Source organism: Phaethon aethereus (assembly GCF_964289735.1).
Source record: "Phaethon aethereus genome assembly, chromosome: 1".
Lineage (NCBI taxonomy): Eukaryota > Metazoa > Chordata > Aves > Phaethontiformes > Phaethontidae > Phaethon > Phaethon aethereus.
Genome location: NC_138575.1, coordinates 74,733,996 through 74,754,969, shown reverse-complemented (window position 1 = coordinate 74,754,969; position 20,974 = coordinate 74,733,996). Strand labels below are relative to the sequence as shown.

The window sequence follows — 20,974 nt, the reverse complement described above, 5'->3', positions numbered from 1 at the left end:
GGTCCCCAGAAGCAGCCCCTTTGCCCTCCCAAATCTTTATTTCATTCCCTTTATTATCTCTTATACAGAAGAGACAATCATGCCTTAATATTCCACATACAAATCTATACATATATGCATTAATAAAAGGATCACACTACCTACGACTGAAGAGCAGCCTCCTCTGAGGCAGATCTATGCAGTTTTTAAAGGGCGCAATACAAAACCTCTTCTATCACTACACTGTTTTTATACTTTCAAACACTTCACAAATATTAATTAGCTCTAAGTAAATTCTAATTATTTCTAAGAGTGGCCCTAGCAGATCTGTATCATCTGGTGTGAAATCTGACTTCAGTGAAGTCAACAAGCAACAGCTCCTCAGACCTCAGCAGAGCTGGCATTTCACTCACCATTGCTAAAATGTTGGGAATAAAGTATATAATCTAGCAAGTGTCACAAGTGGAGCTGAACTAATAATAGCAGTGGTAACAAATGATTGGGTTAAAGAATGCTGGCTGAGAATAAAAGGAGAAGGGTTAAATGACCTGAGCCAATCTGCATAGCCTAAATGTAGGAGAAGCTTTGCCACAGTTTGGGAAATGCAGTAATCGGGCTCTGTTGGGTTTCAACACCAGCTGAAACAGGAGGAGCTCACCTGCTGCTAAAGCCAATTCATATACTTAGGATACTGGGGTGATCTCCTAACACCTGCTCATGGCACAGGTCACAAACTTAGTTAACACCCCACTTTGAGACATCAACTCTTTATAAAGAGATTTGCATTACACATCTATATAAATATTACATATTATGTATATCATAAAATACATATAAAGATGTTTGCATAAAAATCAAAATACTTCAAATTCCAAACAGGACACAGTGAATGGATAACCACGTACGTAGCAAGTAAGTAGGTAACCAGTATTTTTCTTGCTAGTCATGGACAATATAGTCCATCCCATAGTGCCAACTTATTTTTATCATATAAAAAAATGTTTTGGTTGTAAATAATAGTAAATATTTTACAAATCATGCAATTACATCTAGGTATGGAGGAAAAAATCAACTGGAACCGTAGATCATTAATCTTTTTCTCAAATAGAAATGTAATCCTAATAGAAGTTCTTCCCTTTTTCTCTGCCAGCTTTACCACCACACAATATGCCATAGAGAAAAAAGGGGAAGTGTCAACTTTTGTAAATTGTCCCTTATGTAATGCAAACCATCTGTTTAAAAAACAAAACAAAATGAAAAACCAAGACACCCCCAAGCATGATCTGCTACTGAGAAAAAGAAAGATAATGAAATTTACTACCTCAGCTTGGAAGCCAAAGACCATGACCTGCCACCTAACCATGGAGAAAATATTTGTCCCTCTCCTCCCTGTATTTACCCTGTTTTGCAAAATATTTTAAGAAGTATAAGAGAATAATTTGCTGTGCACATAGTAGAGACGGATGTTGTTGTACTCTCTGGAGCATTTCAGTCTTCTAGAAGGTTTCCAATCAGGTAGGAACCCAAGCAGAGAAACCTCTTCGTTTTCAGTTGTCCTGGTTTCAGCCAGGATAGAGTTGGATTTCTTCACAGAAGCCAGTGTGAGGCTATGGTTTGGATCTGGGATGAGTAAATGTTGATAATGTGCTGATGTTTTGGGTTGCTGCTAAGTAGTGAAGGACAGTCCAGCTTCTCGTGCTGGCCTGCTAGCAAGGAGGCTGGGGGTGCACGAGGAGCAGGGAGGGGACACGGCCAGGACAGCTGACCCAGGCTGGCCAAAGAGATATTCCATACTTTTTAACGTCATGCCCAGTACATAAACTGGAGTTAGCCGGGTGGCGGGAATCGCTGCTGGGGGACGGGCTATCGATCGCCAGGTGGTGAGCAATTGCTGCATTGGGCATCACTAGTTCTTGTACATTCCTTTGTTGGTAGTATTATTGCTGTTATCATTGTTGCTTCCTTCTCTCTTTCTGTCCTATTAAACTGTTTTTATCTCAACCCACAAGCTTTTTCCCAATTTTCTCCCTCCTCCCATTGGGGGAGCTGGGAGTGAGCGAGCGGCTGCGTGGTGCTTCGTTGCTGGCTGGGGCTAAACCACGACATCAGTAACAGACAGAATAGCTCTCACACAGTGATGCCACCGCTGGGTCACAAGGTCCCTGAGTGCCCAACCACTGGAATCTGACAAAGCATATGGGGACAAAGTATCAGCACACTCTTGCCCTGTTTTACTCTTCTCCAGGTATCTGCTATGAATCTAAATGGAGCCCTGCTATGAACTGCTATGACTATTTTTGTGTTATCTTCAGTCAAATCCTCAGAAAAGGAAGTATGTGTAGGGAAATCAGTACTCTTCCTTTCCACAGCCTCTGTCTGGGTAAGTCATTAGTCCACTGGGAAGCACTGGCTGAGGAATCCTACCGCACACACTCTTTGAAACCACTGGGAGACATACATTTGACCCTCCGTTGCTCTAACATGGACAGGTGAATCAGAGAGCGTTGAATAAGTTAGTTTGGTTTCATTATTTAAGCCGAATGAAAGAAAAATAGCAGTATACCTAGGTATTCGTTATTTTTTCTCTTTCACTGACCTTGAGGCTTGATCACACATTCTCTTACAGCTGCAGCTGAGCTGGCTGAAGAGGCTACCACCTCCAATCACAGCCCCTCGCCAAAGGTTACCACTGTGACCAAGCAGCTTGTTTAATCTCTTCCCAACATGTTTCCATTAAAATGAGCCAGCTCGGTTCACGCAATTTGAACAGAAAGTCCTTGCTGTCCCAATCTGGACAGAAGCAAGTTAGGGAGTGCTTAACCAAGTAGGTTGGCCAGTATGTCAGAAGTTAGAGGCACAGGGATGGGCAATTGGAGGCAGTTACCTCTTCGGCGGCTTGGCCTGCAGACAGAAGGTGGCAAGTAACCCAGCCATCAGGTATGACCAACAGCAAAACTGGCTAGAAATTTGCAGTGCCTTAGACGACATGCTGCTGATTTTCAGATACTCTTTTGGAGATCTGACCTTTCAAGGGGGCAGGGCACATTAAGAGTATAAATGTCACTCTGAAGGTGTACCCAACTGGGTATCCATAATCAAGGTACTCAGCATCATTAGTTATGAAAGTAGTGGTTGCCATAACAATTCCCTCTTCCTTCTCCCCCAAATTTTCAAATCTCCCTTTTATTCAGAAACAGTGTATGAAAATTTTCATAGCTATTTGTTATTTGTGACTGGAACTGAATTGTCCCATGGAGATTTTTATCGTTCCTATGTGCAGGCTGTTAATGCTAGCAAATAACAGAATCGTCACTAGAGAATTCCTGTCAATCAAGCCATATAAAATAATTCTGAAAATCTATTGGTCCAGACAAAGGGCAGGTTTTCTAAATGGACCAGGAAGATGTAGAATTGAGGTTCCATTTTCATAAGGTACAAAAGCCAAATTTAAAACATACAATGGCAGTCAGGTAAAGATGCTAGTAGTGGGATCTTTAGAAGTCATAGGAAGGCCTCGCATCCAAAAGTAAACTCGGTGAAAGTTAGGCATTTAATGTGCTGAGAAGCTGAGCAAGTCTGCTGTACGTTCTCTGTTGCAGTGCTTTACTGGTACCCAATTCAGCTCAGTTCAAGCTAGCATAGGTGACTGTACTAAAGGCTACAGTACAAACATTTGCTAAACATCCCTGACACTTAGATCCTTCTGCCTTTGTCACTCTTCAAATGAAGATCTAGTCTCCTAAATCACTCAGGTGCTTTAGAAAATTTTAACCAAAGCTCTTTTCTTTGGTTTACCACATCTACCACATCTTTGCCAAGAGGACTGATATACAGAAAGGCAAGCAGAAAAGTGGGAGAAATATGTTTTAATGGCCTGTCAAAAACATTACTTGATGTGAACATGTTACAGTTTTAAGGCAGCTACTTTTTTAATTGCAATAAGCTTTCTAGGTGTAGCTAAATTCGTATATGCTTTTTTGTTTATGCTAAACTGTGAGTGAAAAGAAAAAATCCTTTGGACTACTTATCACTTTTCCTCAGCTTCTCAGTCAAATTCAGTCAAACATGCCAGGGAATCAACAAACACAGAGCTGTCTTTTTCCACTGGCTTCTGCTCAGTCCTAGACCTTGGCATGCTGCTAATTCCAAGCCTGACTGCCAGGAGCAGCAGCAACTTTGCTCTTTTTTCTTTTTCATTTTCAAGGTTACACAAACATGCAATGTCATATGTTCTTCATGGATGTGAGGAACTATAGGACTGTCTTACAGTTAATGTACGTGCAGTAAAAAGAAGGAAAAAAACCCAACCTCAACTCTTTCTATCCAAACCAGACTTCATTAACATGGAACTAAGTTAATCTGCCAGATATATCTAACAGGGTGCTTTCCTGACCTTTTCCAAGCCTACAGTTACAGTAGCATTCATATTCAATGTGTCTTTCAGTTAAACATTCTGTAATGTGAATCACTACTTCTCCCATTTGAGAGAGACTGAGTGTGAAATCAATGGAAGAAGTGAATGAGCCTATGCTTTGGCACTGCAGCTGCTGGGGGACGTGAAGCGTTTTGAACAGTAATTTTCAGTAGTGGTCCCAGTCTGTAAAATATTAGGAAAAGGGATTAGTGGCCAAACCAACTCAAGTTCGTATTCAAGTACTGTATCTACAACACTACAGGAAAGGAAAGGAAAGGAACCTGACATTGTGGGCTAAGCCAGTTTAACTAAAGGAATCTTTATATGTTTTAATTTTCTGAAACTGCTGCAGTGTCAAGTGCTGAGTAACTCAAAACAACTCATGAATTCATGAGTTAGTCAACGATACAGATGGATACACTGACATGGACATAATAAACACCCATGCTAGAGACAGAGAACGGTAGAACAAGCAAGTCCTAGATAACTTAGTAGGAAACTGATGTCAGAACAGTTATACAAGTACAAATGCATAAAAACAAGTCTATGAAATTCACTCTCTAGCTAAGTCTGTTCATGGAAATGGAGTTCCTCAATTATTCTTTAACTTGTATTTATTATCATCCTGTTGACAGGAACATGAAATCCTATTAAAGGCTTAAATAAAATTTCCAAAAAAATCTGGAGAGTGTAGAGAACAATACAAAACTTTCAAAGATTAAAAAAGTATATGCTATATTTTTTAGCGTCAGGCTCTCATAAATATACTCATAGTTTGTGTTAGTCCATCAAACTGAAAGGCATATGCTATCTTTGATCTCTTTGCAGAACCCCCACAGAGATTAATGTGAGTTCTGTGTGAAGGAAGAGACTAGAATAAGCCCTCAGTTCACAAATAGTAAGCAGGCTGCTTCAGGGAAAAGGCATGTTTTCTTACAACAGTGCTGTTTTATTGGGAAGTTTCAAATAGCTTCTCTTCAGACGTATGTACGTATGTGTGGTCATGAGCATGTTCACTTGTCAAAAAGGTCTGCCAGAAGGAAGGTGCATAAATCCAGTTGTTGTATGAAACATTTTGCTGTTACGTTGAAACACTTACTTCATCTCTGACAATCTTTTCTCATCCGATACCGACTAATTCTCTATTTTACACTCATCTGTGCAAATTAATGGCTTTGTCCATTGGGCAAGAGAGGTGATACTTTTATACAGATTGGCATGAAACTGTGCCCTATACCCACTTCCAGCTAAAAAAATCTACAGGACTTACTGCATCCCGCTTTGTAGCTGAAACCAGGAGGAAGAAGGAATCCTTGCTGTGCAGCTGCTGCTAGGGTTCGTTGGTCTGGAGGGAATACGGGAATCATTAATGGAGGCAGCTGACCCTGGACCTGCTGAACAGGAGAGGGAAAATCAAACGTGGAATTTTTTCTGGGGAAAACGTCTGCTTACGTGCTTTCTCTTGCTTCTGATCTGAGAGGTCACGTTTGAATATGCTTCTCCATAATGGGATGTTCTAGTAGCATCAACTACTCAGTCCCATCTTAATTACCAAAGCGCTTCATATGAATTACATTAATCCAAAATAAATAAAAAAAATTCCACTAACGCATACCTATATCCCAATTAATTATTCTCCCCCCAGTCCATAACGCCTCACTTCTCTTTGACTGCAAGGTGGGTTTTTCTTCTCTTTTACTGCACTATGTAACAACATCTCTGTTTCCGACAGTAGCTTTCACCCTGACTGAGCCCAAACACAAAGATACACACACACAAGTGCAAATATGTGCGTAAGTGGCATACAGCACAGTCAGTACTATTGCTCTGCCCACATACATGCACTTATTTGTACATGTGAAAAGATAAAAGTCTCTGAGACAGTAAGAAAGTAGGCTGAGACACTTTATTCACAAATAAAACACAGCTATGTCTGAAGCATTAGCGGTTCAACTTTGCACAGCAACCGTACACAACCATGCAAGTCAGGAAATGGAAAATATTATATTGTAAGTGGATACTGCAGGGGACTTAAGACATGCAGAAATTAGTCATCAAAACTGGAAGTTGGCCATAGCACAACGTCTAATACTATTGCTTTTACCCAGTTCTGTCAGAGTTTTTAATTGCTAGAAATGGACATCATCTTCATATTTCACACAGATCAGAAACAAAAAGTTTGCCAGATTAAAATGTTAAATGGCTGATTTTAATTAAAAAAACACACTGTACCGACCAGATCAGTCAGTAAAGGGGGACTGACTCATTTTTTAAGAGAGGTCACCTGGATTTTTAATGGCACTGTAAAGCTGAGGCATCAGAGGTAGATATGTTACCAAAGACTAAAATCGAGTTTGTGGACTGTAGCCTTAAGAAACAAGGAGAATTAGGGTGTTGATAGACAACCTTTTTTGGCCAGAGACGTAAGAAAGTGTTACTCCCTTCATTATTGCCTGCATAGCAGAACCGGCAAAAGAGAAACTATGCCAGATCCTTGACTGCCACAGTTTGGACTACAGCATCGTGACTTAATTTTATTTTAATTCAATCTCCTGAAGATACAGGAGATGTCTCGGTTCGCCCAACACTGTTACAAGGCAGAAGAGGGATACGAAATTTGGGATGGTAACCTCTTAATTTATGCCAGGACCTGTCAACACCTGTGTGTGTGCTGACTGCAGCTTTATAGTCTGAAACAATTTGCAAGGATGGAGTTCAAGAGCGCTGTTGATGGAAATTCTTGCAGTGGGAGATTAAGACTGGGACTGAAGCTAGAGTAGATGTAGCTCCACTCACTGGACTAACTTCATCCATTTTTTGTTACTTCAGCATTCTCCTTTCTATTCTGATCCTGTCAGCTAGAAGACGTACGTAGTTTTAACTGGATTGCTGGAGAAAAAAAAGATATAAAATGTGATTTTTTCTCTATCCCTACTCAGTCACCCTAGAACTGCCCAATGTCTGCCTTTTCTTCATGTGTTTATTTTTTGTTTGGGGTTTTGGTTTTTTTAAGACAAAGACAAAGTAACGGTATTCTTTTAGAACAAAAATGAACAGCCGTGTGGAATTTTTGCATAGTACTCTTCTTCGGCAAAAAGCCACAGAACTTTTTTTTAAATGGTTTCCAAGGATGAAAGTGACTTTGCCAAGCAAAGAAGCTTCAAAACAGGACTCAAAAACACTAATAGAAAGACAGATGGTTCTACTAAGAGCTTTGCTGCCAAAAAAAATGTTAAAAAAAAAGTGAAAAAAATGGAGTGATGTTATTGAAGCTGACTGCAAAGTTCTCTGATGACTGCAAATACTCTTGTCCCACTGCAAGTGTTAACTCTGCCTCCAGGGCTAATATAACTAAAGCACCACACACACACAAATTGTCATTGCCAAGCCCACAATGTAGCACAAGTCTGCACTTGATTCCAAGTGACTGCCAAATACACGAGCAAAACACCACACTGAAAAATTCCCATTTAGGAAAACATTTACCAGGAAAATGCCCTTTCTTCTTAACTCTGACTGCTGCATTTCATTTTTTCAAATCGCTGCTCCTCTTTATCTCTCTGAGGGGCCTCATACCCACTAATTTCAAATGACACAACCCCAGTTGCATGAAGGAGGTAAGAACTATAGAGTGATGAGGATGGTTTGCATGGATACAGAAATAACGCAGTCAAAACAATGCGATTTTCATTCCAGGCTGGAATGTATATAGCACCACTCAAACAGCTACACTTCATTTTCTCCCAAATACAAGCAAGTGCAAACATTAGTTTATTTTAATCCGATTACCTGACACAATACGATACAAATTACAGACTCTTCATTTTTATGGCTCATTTAACTACTACGTTTTAACTTTTGTCATGTTTATTATTATTACCTAGAATTGCTAGGATACAACTGTTTCAAGTGGCACAGAATACAGGCCCTCCTTCTGAGTTTTACATGAAGGGTATTTTCCTCTTTTTTTTTTTTTTTTTTTTTTTTAAGCTATTACTACATCAGGTACCTCTCTCACAAATGTTTTTTGTTATATAGTTTATATACTTCCCAATGTTTTTTTGACAGTAACTTCTTGATACTGGATTTCTAATTTGAACACAATGGACTGCAAATCAGCGCTATTTTTCAGGCCCTTCAATTTGTTCTGTTAATGGACTTAATGTCCATAAAAAGAAATACATCTTTAACAATCTAAAAATGCATATAAGCTGTCAAGATTCTCCACTTGCCAGCCTCTCTATGTGATTACCTCTTCTTAGTTGTAATTTCCTAAAGGTGAAGAGTGTAGCTTAACTCCTTACAAAATTCCCACTGGATTTAATGGGCTACAACTTCACCTCATGACTTCTTATCTACTTTATGATGTTAGTTTGGATGATACAATCTTCCAAGGGCCTGTTTTTTCACAACACATATTATTGCCACGATGTCAACTCATCACACAGTTCCCTGATCTTTCTTTTAATTTGAATGCCGTCACCACGTATCAGATTAACCACAAGTACTCTTGTACTGCATGACAAACTGCGGAGGCATGTATGCATACAGCATACATAAATGTCATGAGAGCCATAATATTCTACACAATCAATTCAGTAGTCAAGGAATTCATACCTTCCTTCATGTATCTCTGCCAAGTTATTTGGGGCAAGAGGGAAGCCCATGCTGCAATGAAAGACATAAACCATACCACCTGACTTTTCGTTTATGAGAAGTAACTCCCCTTAAGGAAGCAGATACACAAGAGTTCAAACAGTCCAAGAAAGTAAAGGCTCTCTAATTCATAATGAGGACAGTTAAGTCACCTTCTGTAGTGGCAAAGTATTTAGGAGTGGAAGAAATTGCAAGCAAGTTTAACCTAGAGCCCAAATCGAAATCGGGGACCCTTCATACTTGTCACTGAAAATCCAAAAGGGAGACTAGCCCTAAAGAACTTACCAATGAAAAAACCATTATGAGCACACGACAAGCAACTAATAGTGTATCTATTTCCAAGTGGGAAACTGAGGCATCCAGGGTTCCCTATAGAGATTTTCAATTTTGGGAAGTACCTCACCGTATCTTCATTTGTTTCATTTGCCTTTGAAAAATCTGCCCTTAAATGACTTATCCTTATCGAAAGAAATCTGTTAGTAAACTTGGAACCGATTCAAGTTGATGAAGCCTGGGCCAGCATCTTCACAAATCTGTGCATGTCCTTTATGACTTGACCATAACAAATCCACTTGCACAAAGACGTGCATTCAGTGTAGCCACAGCTAGGTTCCCAGCATTCCCAGCTTCATTGCGACTGTAGTATTTCTGCCTAAATCCTGGTCTCCTACCTACTTTTAGGAACCTACTATGGTTACCACAGCTACCTAAGCACTAAGCAGTATGTTTTTAACAGTTCCCCCTACTGCTTGTTACTAGCTCCTGCTGTGACTTACATAAATTTAGATTGCAAACACTCGACAACTACAGTTCTACTCTATTTTCTGTAAAATGTCACGTGCGCTTTGGGTCACTATACAAATAGCTTCAAAGACAAAACAGTTTAAGGAAACATTAAGGTTGCAAAGGTAGGCATTCAAGGCTTAGGAAATGTCAGAATCAGGATAGCTTGCATGACCTTACTTTGGTCCTTTATATCCATGCATCTTGACAGAGTCTTTAATGAAATGTTCACAATTTCCCCCCTCACATGACTCTTGCTCAATCTAGCAGGCTTGTAATTTTTCTCAAGTAATGTAAACCCATACTTTCAACAAATCTAAGCCCCTAACATAGCAGCTGCTGTTAGTCTTATTAATTTTATCTTTATACACTTCCACCAATTTCATTTCCGCAGTTGCTCATTATATGTTTATTAGCATAAACTTTTAGATCAGTTTTCCTCTCTCCAAGGTAAATATCTCAATACATTTCCCAGCATCCATACATAACATCTTCCACTAAGGAGTGAATACTGCTCTTCCACCCACATCTAGTTCTTCAGAAGTAATTCTATCCATTTCGGTGAGACTGGTGATGGAGTAACGAATTACTCAGTGTGAATAAGAACGGCTGCTAAAAGCAACACTGCCTTCTCTACAACCTGACAAAACTCTTACTCTTGAGATGTTTAGAAGATGCCCTTCAAGAGCTGTATAAGCATCTTTACTGAAATGATCTCTTACATGGCTTCTTCATCCAGAAGTGTGGCTAATTTTTTTTTTTCATTTGAGTTATTCTCAGCTCCTCAAAGAAGTTCAGATTTTACATTCCTAGAACAGTGGATGCACATGAATGATTCTATTAACTTCAAACTGTTGTATGAATATCTTCTTGCCTGCGACTTGTTTATAAGTTAAGCATCTCTTCTACTGTATATGAAAGAATGCAATGTACATTTAACATGCAATAACATAAATCTGTCCTTCAAAAATGACATGTTTAATTGCATCGATCTCCCTTCCTCCAGAAACACTTGGCTCGTGGTGGTGCATACCACACTGAAGGACTGGATTCTTTAATTAGCATATGTGTTGGCCATCTCTCTTTCTCTCTCACCCCTCCCCGGTCTATCTTAAGGGAAATAAAAATATATGTCCTCATATAACTACAATCTGCTATTTTCCCTTACAGTGACGTTTAAAATAAGAAAAGAAAATGTTGTTCTCCTCATTCTCTTCCCTACATCAGTTCCCTAAATTGACATGTGTGTCCTAAATCTATACGGCAGGGAGACTTGCCTATCCGGGTAACGCAATGATCACCCTCCTCCTGATGTTTGAGGTGGCATTTTATGGGGTGCTTAGTGAGTGCTTAAGAATCAAAAACAGAAGGTGGATTCCAAGGAGCAGAGATGCAGAGAGGAAGGCATTGATGAGACCGGCAGCATACCTATTCCACCCCATGCTGCTCTGACGATCTAGCGCTTTGCTTTCTCTACTGAGGAGCAGCTCACTCCTCTGCCAGACATACTGAGGGGATCCTGACAAAGGATTTTGTGAAGGTTTTTTCTTCCTAATCTCTACCTGAAAAATTTTCTCCAATGGATGATTTGGGCCCTAAATATTATTCCTCCCTTTGCTGCATAAGAAGCTTACACAGTTCATACCAGTACTTATCAAAATTCATCCTGTCTGAACATCCCAGTTCATTCAATAGTAGCACCTCACTATTCACAGTTGTTTCCAAAGAGTGGTACTGATTGTAGAAAAACATGCTTTCATAGTGGCAATGTTTTAAGAAGAATAAAAAAGGCAACTTAGGGAGACACTCCAACCTCTCCCATGCCCTCCATTGCAACCCCACTAGCACAGAAGATCTCTATTTGGAGCAATAGTGTGGAAAAAAAAAAATTAGTTTGATGGAATATGGAGACATTCCTTAACAGGTAATAGTTGGTATGTATGCAACTTGGGTCATGAAAACACAAGGAACAAACTTTCAGGAAAACTGAAACGCATCTCAGACAATTACGTAAACGTTTTTCATTTTAAAAAAGCAAGGCTTTTCGGGCTGGCCTTTGCTCAGTCCTGCAAGAGAATCCAGTATCACTACCAGCATCCGTCGCAAAGTCATCTGATCATAAAGTCTGTGAGTACTACTAAATGAACACATGCTTAGCCTTTTTAACTAAAGTGCAGAGAAGTGCCTTAAACCGTCAAATAATAAGACAGTAACTGTTTCCACATCAGTAACTTGCTTCCGAAGGCTTCCCTCCCCAACTTCATATACAGAACAAAATGCGCTGATGAGAGACAAACACCTCCAGCAGCACTCTGAAGGACATAAGCCAAAAGAACCTTTTGCATTAAGGAACATATCTTGGATACTTCCAAGGGAAAAAGCAGTATTACTTATTCATTTATGTAACTAAAATAAAGAACTTTAGAACACTTTTTTTTATATTTCATTTGGTATAGAAAAAACATACAGAGGAGGGGAAAGCAGTAAGATGACTTTTACCCATTTGGGATAACGTGTGACAGTAAGTATTCATGCTTGCACCACTTAGCATGTAAGTTATCTACAGGGCAATTCTGCCACAAAGGCATTTGAACAAATAGCCTAACTGAAAAGGAAAAGGCCACCTGAAATAAAAAGAACACGAACTGGAATTCATTTCAATATGCAGCTGTTTTCAGTCAAAAGCCTATGAGTTCATGCAGGAATGGCTGCTCCAGACTACACAACACCACAGTGCGTGGGGTCCTCTGGCAAAACCAGGACTTTCAGAGGAAGCTACTGTAATTCAGGTAACAAATACACTGGAAGACCAAAGCACACTCTCTAAAGAACCCTTTCTAATCCAAGCTCAAGAGCAAAACTCAAAGTAATTTGCTCTTTCCTTTTTATAGAAAAAAACCCATCCATTGTTTAGTTGATTGAGCCATTTCTTTCATGAAGAGGCTAAAGTTAGCAGAGGACACAGAATTGTCTTTTGAGGTACGATGACCAGTGTTTGGGCCAAACTGACTTATTTCACCTTACTTAATATTCACACAAATACCATGTTTCTCATGCCATAGCTTCAAAGCACCTAGGCACCTTGTTTAAATGTTAGTACCCTTCCTCGAAGGAGCAGCCAAGACTATAATGGAAAGCTGCCACAAACTTGCAGCTGTCAAAACTGCTGATTTATACGGTATATTGTCCTCTATTTGTGTTTTTGCTGGCTAGTAGCAACTTGCTCCTAAATATAACTGTCAGGTAGCAAGATTTAACCTGCAAAGTCACTCCCTTCAAACTGGAAAATCTATGAACTTACATTAATGACCGATGCTACCTCACAGCGTATGATGGAGCACACAGTTTGCAGAGGCTTGGTTAATGCTTTTCCCAATGAGCTCTGGACCAGCGCTGATCGCTCTAGCAGTAAGCTACTCAGCAAAACCTTTGTCAGTGAAAAGAAAACAGGTGCAAGATTTCCTGATGTGTTTTAAAAGACAGCATGTAGGATAATTTCTTGAGCTGCACATCTGTACTGTCTTTTACAGTTAGCTGATGTATTATGTATCGGTTCAGTTATTCAAATTATAATGAACTATGTGGTTTTTTGTACATACCATAAAGAATCTGAGACAAAAAGTAAGTATCATTCCCTTGTCATTGTTCCTATCAGCCTTCCAGAAGTCATCTGTATACTTTTTCTTTCTGATTTCCCACATTCTGAAGTGGCTGGGTTTTGTGCATGTGTGCAAAGCTCTCTTCAAAGCCACTTCTTTGGCATACCCAGTGCTCACATTTTACCAGATCAAAAGACTTTGTGCAACAGTATCATGGACTGCTGGCAAAGGAGCTCTGAAAGAAGGTCTGGTATTAACTCCTGCTGCAGAGGAAGCAGGGAAGAGCAAATAGGACAGTTTGTGTCAGCCCTGTGTTAAATGGAAGCCATTTCTATTTCAGGCTCTTCGAAATAGAACGACAGGTGTAACAGTCAAAAGAGCTATGCAGAACCTAGAGGTTCCTGTAGAGCACAGATTTTTTTTAACATATACAAGGTTGACTCTGCAAATCTTAACATTATTAATCAACGAGTAGACTATAAGAACAAGTAGGAGCAGGAAGCAAGGCTCAGCACTAGCGTGGGATGTAGGGAGGGGGGCAGAAAGGGAAGAGGAATACTACAAAACTGATTTTTCAAGAACTTCTGTGAATGTGAGAAGTCAACAGATTCAGGTAAGGAAATAAATTGTAGTATTACACACCATCACAGGCAGCAAGTCTGTCTCCTTTTTGACAGATAAATTCTGTGAGCTAGGAGAAATGCCCCACCTTGCTGTCTCTTCATCCCTTTTGAGGGGCCTTTGGGCTCATCCTGACACCAAAGTATTGTTGTGAATGTTTTCATGCCAAGGATGCAAACAGGACCATAAAATGCTAGGCTATAAACCTGTGCCAGACAGTTTTCAGGTTGAGAATGCAGCTTAGGTAAAGAAACATATTTATTCTAATTATGGTTCTTACTCCTATGAAGTCTGAAGTGATGCAGCTTTTGGGGTGTGAACCTACTCACTAAAGATTTCTTCAGTGCATCTTTCCCCAAAAGATCAAGAAAGGGGAGGCAAGAGCAAGGCTAATGCCACTATACTTAAGGAAGGCTGACTGGTATTTTTTGTCATATAAAGTTATTCAGAGGCATCTATGTTAAGGCCAGCTGCTACACCTCCCCTTTTACCACTTGTTGATTTTTCCATAACATATTCAAACACCAGTAAATAATAATTTTGATGTATTATTGCAGTAATATTTTTCCTGTCTACTGTGCAAAAAAAAAATAATTTTTTATCCTCTGAGACAGGGAGAACAGTTCTAATATGGAAACCACTGTATTTGAGATGGCTTATAGATCATAGAATCATTAAGTTTGGAAAAGACCTTTAAGATCATCAAGTCCAATCGTCAATGCAACACCACCATGGCCAATGAAGGCAAGTGTCATGACCTCATTTTTGACACAATGGTGAAGTCCGAATTCATTAATAGATCAATACCTAAGGCCTAAACCACTTAATAGCCAACTGCCGTCTTTAAGAGACTTGTTATTTTATTAATGACCCTGAGGGACTCCTGGAAAAAAGCTGTGAATCAAGAGTAGTACTCAGCCCATTGTTCAAACACCACGTGATGAAATGAGGGACCATAAAGTAAGAGAGGATGAAATATGAAGTAAGCGGGCATGCCGTGGTACTTCAGTGGAAAGTAGAAAGTTTGCAAAGCAAGCCCATCTCTCACCCTGGTCTTCCTTCATCCCCACCACAGCAGGCATGGTAGGTACCAGTAATGGGAAGCGATAGCTCCCTAAATCTTTCTTCTATTGCTGAACTGATACCTCCCCCCCATAATGCTCTTGCACTGCAGTATCGTCACAATCTGGCCTTCTATTTCAGCTCTTCCACTGCCACTCATTATGAGTCACCCATGACACATTACTTGTAACAATTCTACACATAATTACAGCAAAATATTTAAGTCTTATCAACTAATATGAAACAATCCTACTTTCATCACCTTTAATGCAGAAATCTCGCTTACTCAAATTAGCTAACACGGAAGACACGATCATCAGAACTCTGCCTTCTAATAACTATTTCTTGTTTTGGTTTGGGGTTTTTTGTGCCAATTTATGATGTCAGGTAATATTACTATACAGAGAGGAAAGGACATTCTTTCAAACAAGACCCCAAGGTTTCAAAATCTGGTTTTCACTCAGTATCTCTTTGACAAGTGGAATATCATTAATTAAAACAAACACAACAACTTTAATGAGTAGACGGTAGGCAAGAAACAGGGGTTATTTAATATCATGTAGTGGGCAAAAATTCAAAACCCATTTGGCTGCTGAATAGTGCAATGGTATAAACAAACATGAAAGTCTTATCAAAGTCATTCACTTAAAACCATACTACTTAGAAAGAGAGAGCAAAAATATACAGAAAGGACTTAGAAAACAAATTTGGCACTAAAAGTCTGTACCTTCTCTTGGTTTCTTTAAATGGAAAGGCTGAAGGACATAGTTAATAAAACCTTATACAAGCTAATACAGTACAGGGAAAGAAACATTCTTCGCAGCCTGATCAGTGTAGACTTTGTCAGAACTGAGTCTGCTCAGAAAATCTTAGACTTAAATCCACTGATTAAACCCTTTGAATATCCCCTCTTTTTCCTAATTTTATTATTATTATTATTGAATCAGATACATGTTTCGGTATACGTCTGGTCTCCAGTGACATCAGTTTCAGAGCACTAGTTGCTACAACTCAATGTAATTCTTTCCTGAAGACACTATTATTATTTTATATTGAGTTTTATTGCGTTCTGCATGATCTTAAAAACCCCTGCACTTAAACTCGATGGACAAATGGCCAGGAAAACTGAGACCAAATGTTAGTAGAAACCTCTGTGGAAAACACATTTGTAGTATTGGATAGCTCTAATTACTGCCCAGGGAAATGCACAATAAAGACCTCTTTTCAATCTTTCAGCTGTTCAGACTTGTTTCTGACTGTCCCTTTTGCCAGTGGAATTGTTCCTTAATAGAGTTTAGTTTTACCATCAAAAGTTTGATTTTGAAAATGAAATGGATTCAAGTTGCAGAAGAAAGACTATTTAAACAGATACGTAGCCACCCTTCCATTCACGTCCTGATGCTTTTTTTCCCTTGTTACCAAAATCCTCATATGAAAATGTTTTTCACAAATTTTGTTTGGGAACATTTTTTGAATAGGACTGAAGACAGTCTCTCATTTTGTGCCTAGAATTTGGTGACAGCAATACAGTAAAAGCACAATTAACTGGAGCTACAATGATAAAGTTTAGACATTAGATCATCTGTTTTCTGTGTACGGCCAGGTAGCCAGCTATGCAAATCCTGCAGCTTGTTACTGCATGGAATTGCAGGCACAAGAATTTTGATTGCCCTAAACATTTTGCCTTTGTTTCCTTTGCTGTCTCCTTTAGTTCTTCCTTGTCCTCCTCCTCCTTTATTACTAAAAATATGAGGAAAAAAACAAAAGGAAAAAAAAAAAGAAAGGGAAGAGTAAATGTATTTGTTTCTTTGGCACTTCTAGATGTGTGCATGTCTAGACATTGCATGTCTTCTCCATGCAATGGAGAAGAAAATTGTCTACCTCACAAAAACATCTATGATCATAAATCAGTTTTTAATTTTACCAGTGGATTACAGCAATCAGATAAACGTTTGCTGCCTGCCTCCCTTGTATATTGCTCTTCGAATTGGCCTGGCTCAAGATTTAGTTAGGTGCGGGAGTCCTACCTACCTTACAACTCTCATACAATATCTGATTGGTATGCAGTGGGGAAAAATATAACAGCATTCACAAAGCACCAGAATACACGCATAACATATGAAGTGCAGGACCTCACAAGAGGGGGAAAAGTACAACGTAATGAAAATGAATAATCTTTGGGTATTTTCTTCCTAGTCTGAAGTAGTTCTTGAACGTGCAATCATTTTTTCTGGCTTGACTGCCTTTAAGTATACACATACTATACTCCTAGTTCAATTTTTAAGCCACTATAGGTATTAGAGGACAATTTACATGTGATTTGCATTTTTTTTTTCTGCGCCTGTGGTTTTGGTAAGTCTTCCAAACCTAATGACTGTTCTTTTGGCCAGGAACATAAATGCTGTAATCACACAATTATTGTGCTGGGAACAGTTTAATTCAGCATTTTGTTCTCAACCACAGAACAATTACTCAACAATTTTGGTTAACCGTACTAGCTCACTGCCTGGAGAGGAAGCAGAATATTCACAAGATCTATTGTCTTACATAAAGGCAGTCAGTAGATTCTTATCTATTACAACTTTCCAGCATCTCTTTGCTCTTTGGGGTACTTCCACACACTCCCACTTAATGAAAATAAATTACTAGCAGCACACTGTATTAGCTTATTCATCTCTATCTGTTGAATGCTTTTAATTGTGCATTTGCATACTAAAGAGAAAGGTGCATGTGATGTGTCTGGGAGAGAGGGATGTAAGAGAGCAGTGTAAAAAACTCCAAAAATACTACAGTGATGTGATCCATCTACTCTATTCTAAGCATAAACCGTGGCCATTCAGGATTCATTTTTAAGTTCTGCTCTTCAGCCATCCATTTCTCCTTAGCAATAAAAGGAATTTTCTGATCAATCGATTTATTCCTAGTACTGTTTATACTGAAATATTGCTGGCTATAAAGTAATCCTGAGATCTCTTTAAGAATAATTTGAGACAGAGAACAGTTTTAATCCAGAACAGAGTCTCGGGGGCTGGATGTTTGGTTGCAACTGAAAATCAGGGGCTTACAGCTCAGGTTCATTACTGCAAATCAGCAATTTTATTTCATGCTTGTATGGGACAACCGCAGCCCCACTGTAACGGCGGGAGCTAACGAACCTCATGGCTCTGATCATGTCACAAGACATGAGACAGCACTTGATGCCACTGAGTTGGGATGAAGGGAGAGCAGGAAAAGCCCTTGAGTAGTCTTCACTCACTCACTGGCATGACTGAGGATGTGCAGATTTATGTGAAACCCCAAGTATTTTTGCCAGATAAACAATTTTGCAAATGTTTACTGGAAGTAGGCCCTTTTTTTTTTTTTTTTTTTTAATTTAGGCACTAACACTTAACACGCTTTGTGTGCTAGACCTGATTCACAAGAAAGAAAATGAAAGTTCTGACACTTCAGTAAGAATAGATTTCAGTTAGTTAACTAAGTATCAGGATCCTTACATATTTTCTGCTTCAAATTTCAGATCTGGAAGCATTTTACCTAAGCAAATATAAACATTTTAGTAATTCCTTTTCCACTTTTATTTTTGTTTTGTCTTGCCAGTCACAGGGAATATTTTCATTCAGAGCTGTGAATCTGAAAAGAACAACTCTGGCAATGCTGCTGCACAAGTAAAATTAAACTAATTAAAGCTGACTCCATAAACTTAGTTTGATAGTAAGAGATCAAAAAGGAAACCACCAGTAAACATGATGGTTTCTAAATAGATGGACATAAAGTCATATTTGATTTTTTAAATGCCTTTCGCTTTTAAGTAGCATTCAGCTCAGAAAAGGGACTTTGTAACAATCATTACTTTCTTAAGGGTAAAATTTGACCTGTAGGAACTTTGTGTTGAGACCCTTGCTCTGCTGAAGACAATACAAATTGACCCCAATGGTACTTGGCAGAAATAACTCAGTTAAAAAAAAATAATTTTAATTAAAAAAACAAACCACAAGGCATCTATGGAGCAGAACACAGGCTCAAATGTCATCATCATCAGGATACTGAGCTATGACACTTCTTCTTTTGTTCCATTTATGACAGGAACAGTATGTATCTCTTTCTTTGCTTGAAGCCCAGTTTCAGCAGATGTGGAGAAAGGCCGTGTCTCTCCTGAGACGTGGGAGACACAATGTGAATTGCATTAAGGAAACAGAAGCCCCAACTCAGTCCTTTCCATATCTTAGGCAACTGCTAAGCTTTCACCAGGCTACTGCACAACAAAAAAAGGAACTATTAAAGAAGGACTACCCCTTCTTTAACTGCTGTTCGTTGGAAAGGAAGCAGCTACGTTCCACAATTCTGTCACCGTGCTTCAGGCAACATGCCTGTTGGTTGAGCCTTTCAGGCGACGTCGGTGCTGCTCTGCCTTGCTTCTGGATTGCGATGACCCTTAGGCAGGAGCTAAGCGTTTAGGTGTTTAGACCGGAGCAGTTTCAGCGCGTGCACAGAAGAAAAAATACAGAAAACTCTCGGTTCACATCAGCAGGTGCTATGTATTTTTAGATGCCCAAGCTTCAGATCTCATATTTGAACTAAGGCTCTTACAGGGTTTGTCTAAATGAGAGCTGGACAGGGTGTGCATATGAACTTGAGAAGCGCTCTTAGGTCCCTCAGTTTAGATGTTCCCAATGGCTGAGTCCTGTTATCAGAGAGTAAACCCTCTTTTTTGATCTGACCCTAAGCCATCCAGGTAAGAATTCTACAGAAAATTACTTTATCAAACAGTGTTGCAACTACATTAGAGGTCCTAATACTGTTCTCCTATTCTTCGCCGGCAAGGAAATAAAAAGACAGCAGTGCTACACGACAACATGTTGCTTGTGTGTGTATGCATGGACATCATTAATGAAAAACAGCTGCATTCCTGCAGCCAAATGGTTTTGAATAAAACAATCATGGGGCTCCTTGGCATCTAAAGGAATGATTTAGGACATAAATTGCTGGCTTACCGAGTGGCCTTGAAACCTGTTATGTTTATACAAGCACATTAGTAACACTTTAATAGCCCATAACAAATCAGTAACTACAAATACATCTAACATGTGGTCAGGCAAATGAAAACCTACCTAAAGTCTTTGGGTACGATACCTTTCTCCAACAAGAAAAGAATTATTTTAGCAGTTCAAACCGAAAATATTTTGCCAGCGAGTTTGTTCATTAAAATGTGATCCATTCTGAACACATCAGGTCCCTTTAAGACTAAAAGTCAGAGCTGTGTGCTCTGAGCCTTTTCATCAGGATGACTCATTCATTCATGGGAAGCACGGATTGTATGGCTGGCTTATGGTAGCACTCTAAATTAGTACTCACACAATGGAGAGCTTATACAATTGCAGTAGTCCATATCCAGTAAAACTGCCTTAGTGCCTTGAATAATGGGCCTTGCTAAGTCTCTAACAGTTCTGTAAGAACCTCTAAACAGCTGCACACAACACATGACCTGTGCCATCTTTACAATGCCTGCTAACCATGAAAGCCAGCTTTGGGAACTATTTCCTCTGTGCCCTCGCCATTGGGCAGCATCAATCCCTTTGCTTTTAGAGAACAAGGGGATTCCCCCCCTCTTCCCCCCCTTCCTTCTTACTTTTTTTTCCCTTTCCAATCAGCTCTCCACTGATCATCCTTCACACTTTAGCCTCTGCCCCCGAATACTCCGGACAATAGTACTGATTCCATCTGTGCTCTCCATTAAAGCCCCCGTAATCCTCCTCCGAACAGCTGGACGCTCAGGCTCCACACACAGACACTCCTTCTGTGGAACCGTTTGGCTACAATTACGCTGAGGCTGTGCTTATTTCAAGTTCTTGCCTGCAAATGC

General features: G+C 39.5%; 1 protein-coding gene across 7 annotated transcripts in view; it reads right to left on the bottom strand.

The window, feature by feature from the left end:
* SOX5 (SRY-box transcription factor 5) overlaps nt 1-20,974 on the bottom strand; it is a gene marked incomplete at both ends in the record, with an annotated part of 298,722 nt that overhangs the window by 94,746 nt on the left and 183,002 nt on the right. For 6 of the 7 annotated variants that reach the window (XM_082010587.1, XM_082010589.1, XM_082010590.1 and 3 more), the window contains one exon: nt 5,664-5,784. In XM_082010587.1, coding sequence (XP_081866713.1) covers nt 5,664-5,784 — 121 coding nt within the window. Of the gene's footprint in view, nt 1-5,663; nt 5,788-20,974 lie in introns of all 7 variants that reach the window. The other variant, XM_082010588.1, reaches the window with a different exon arrangement.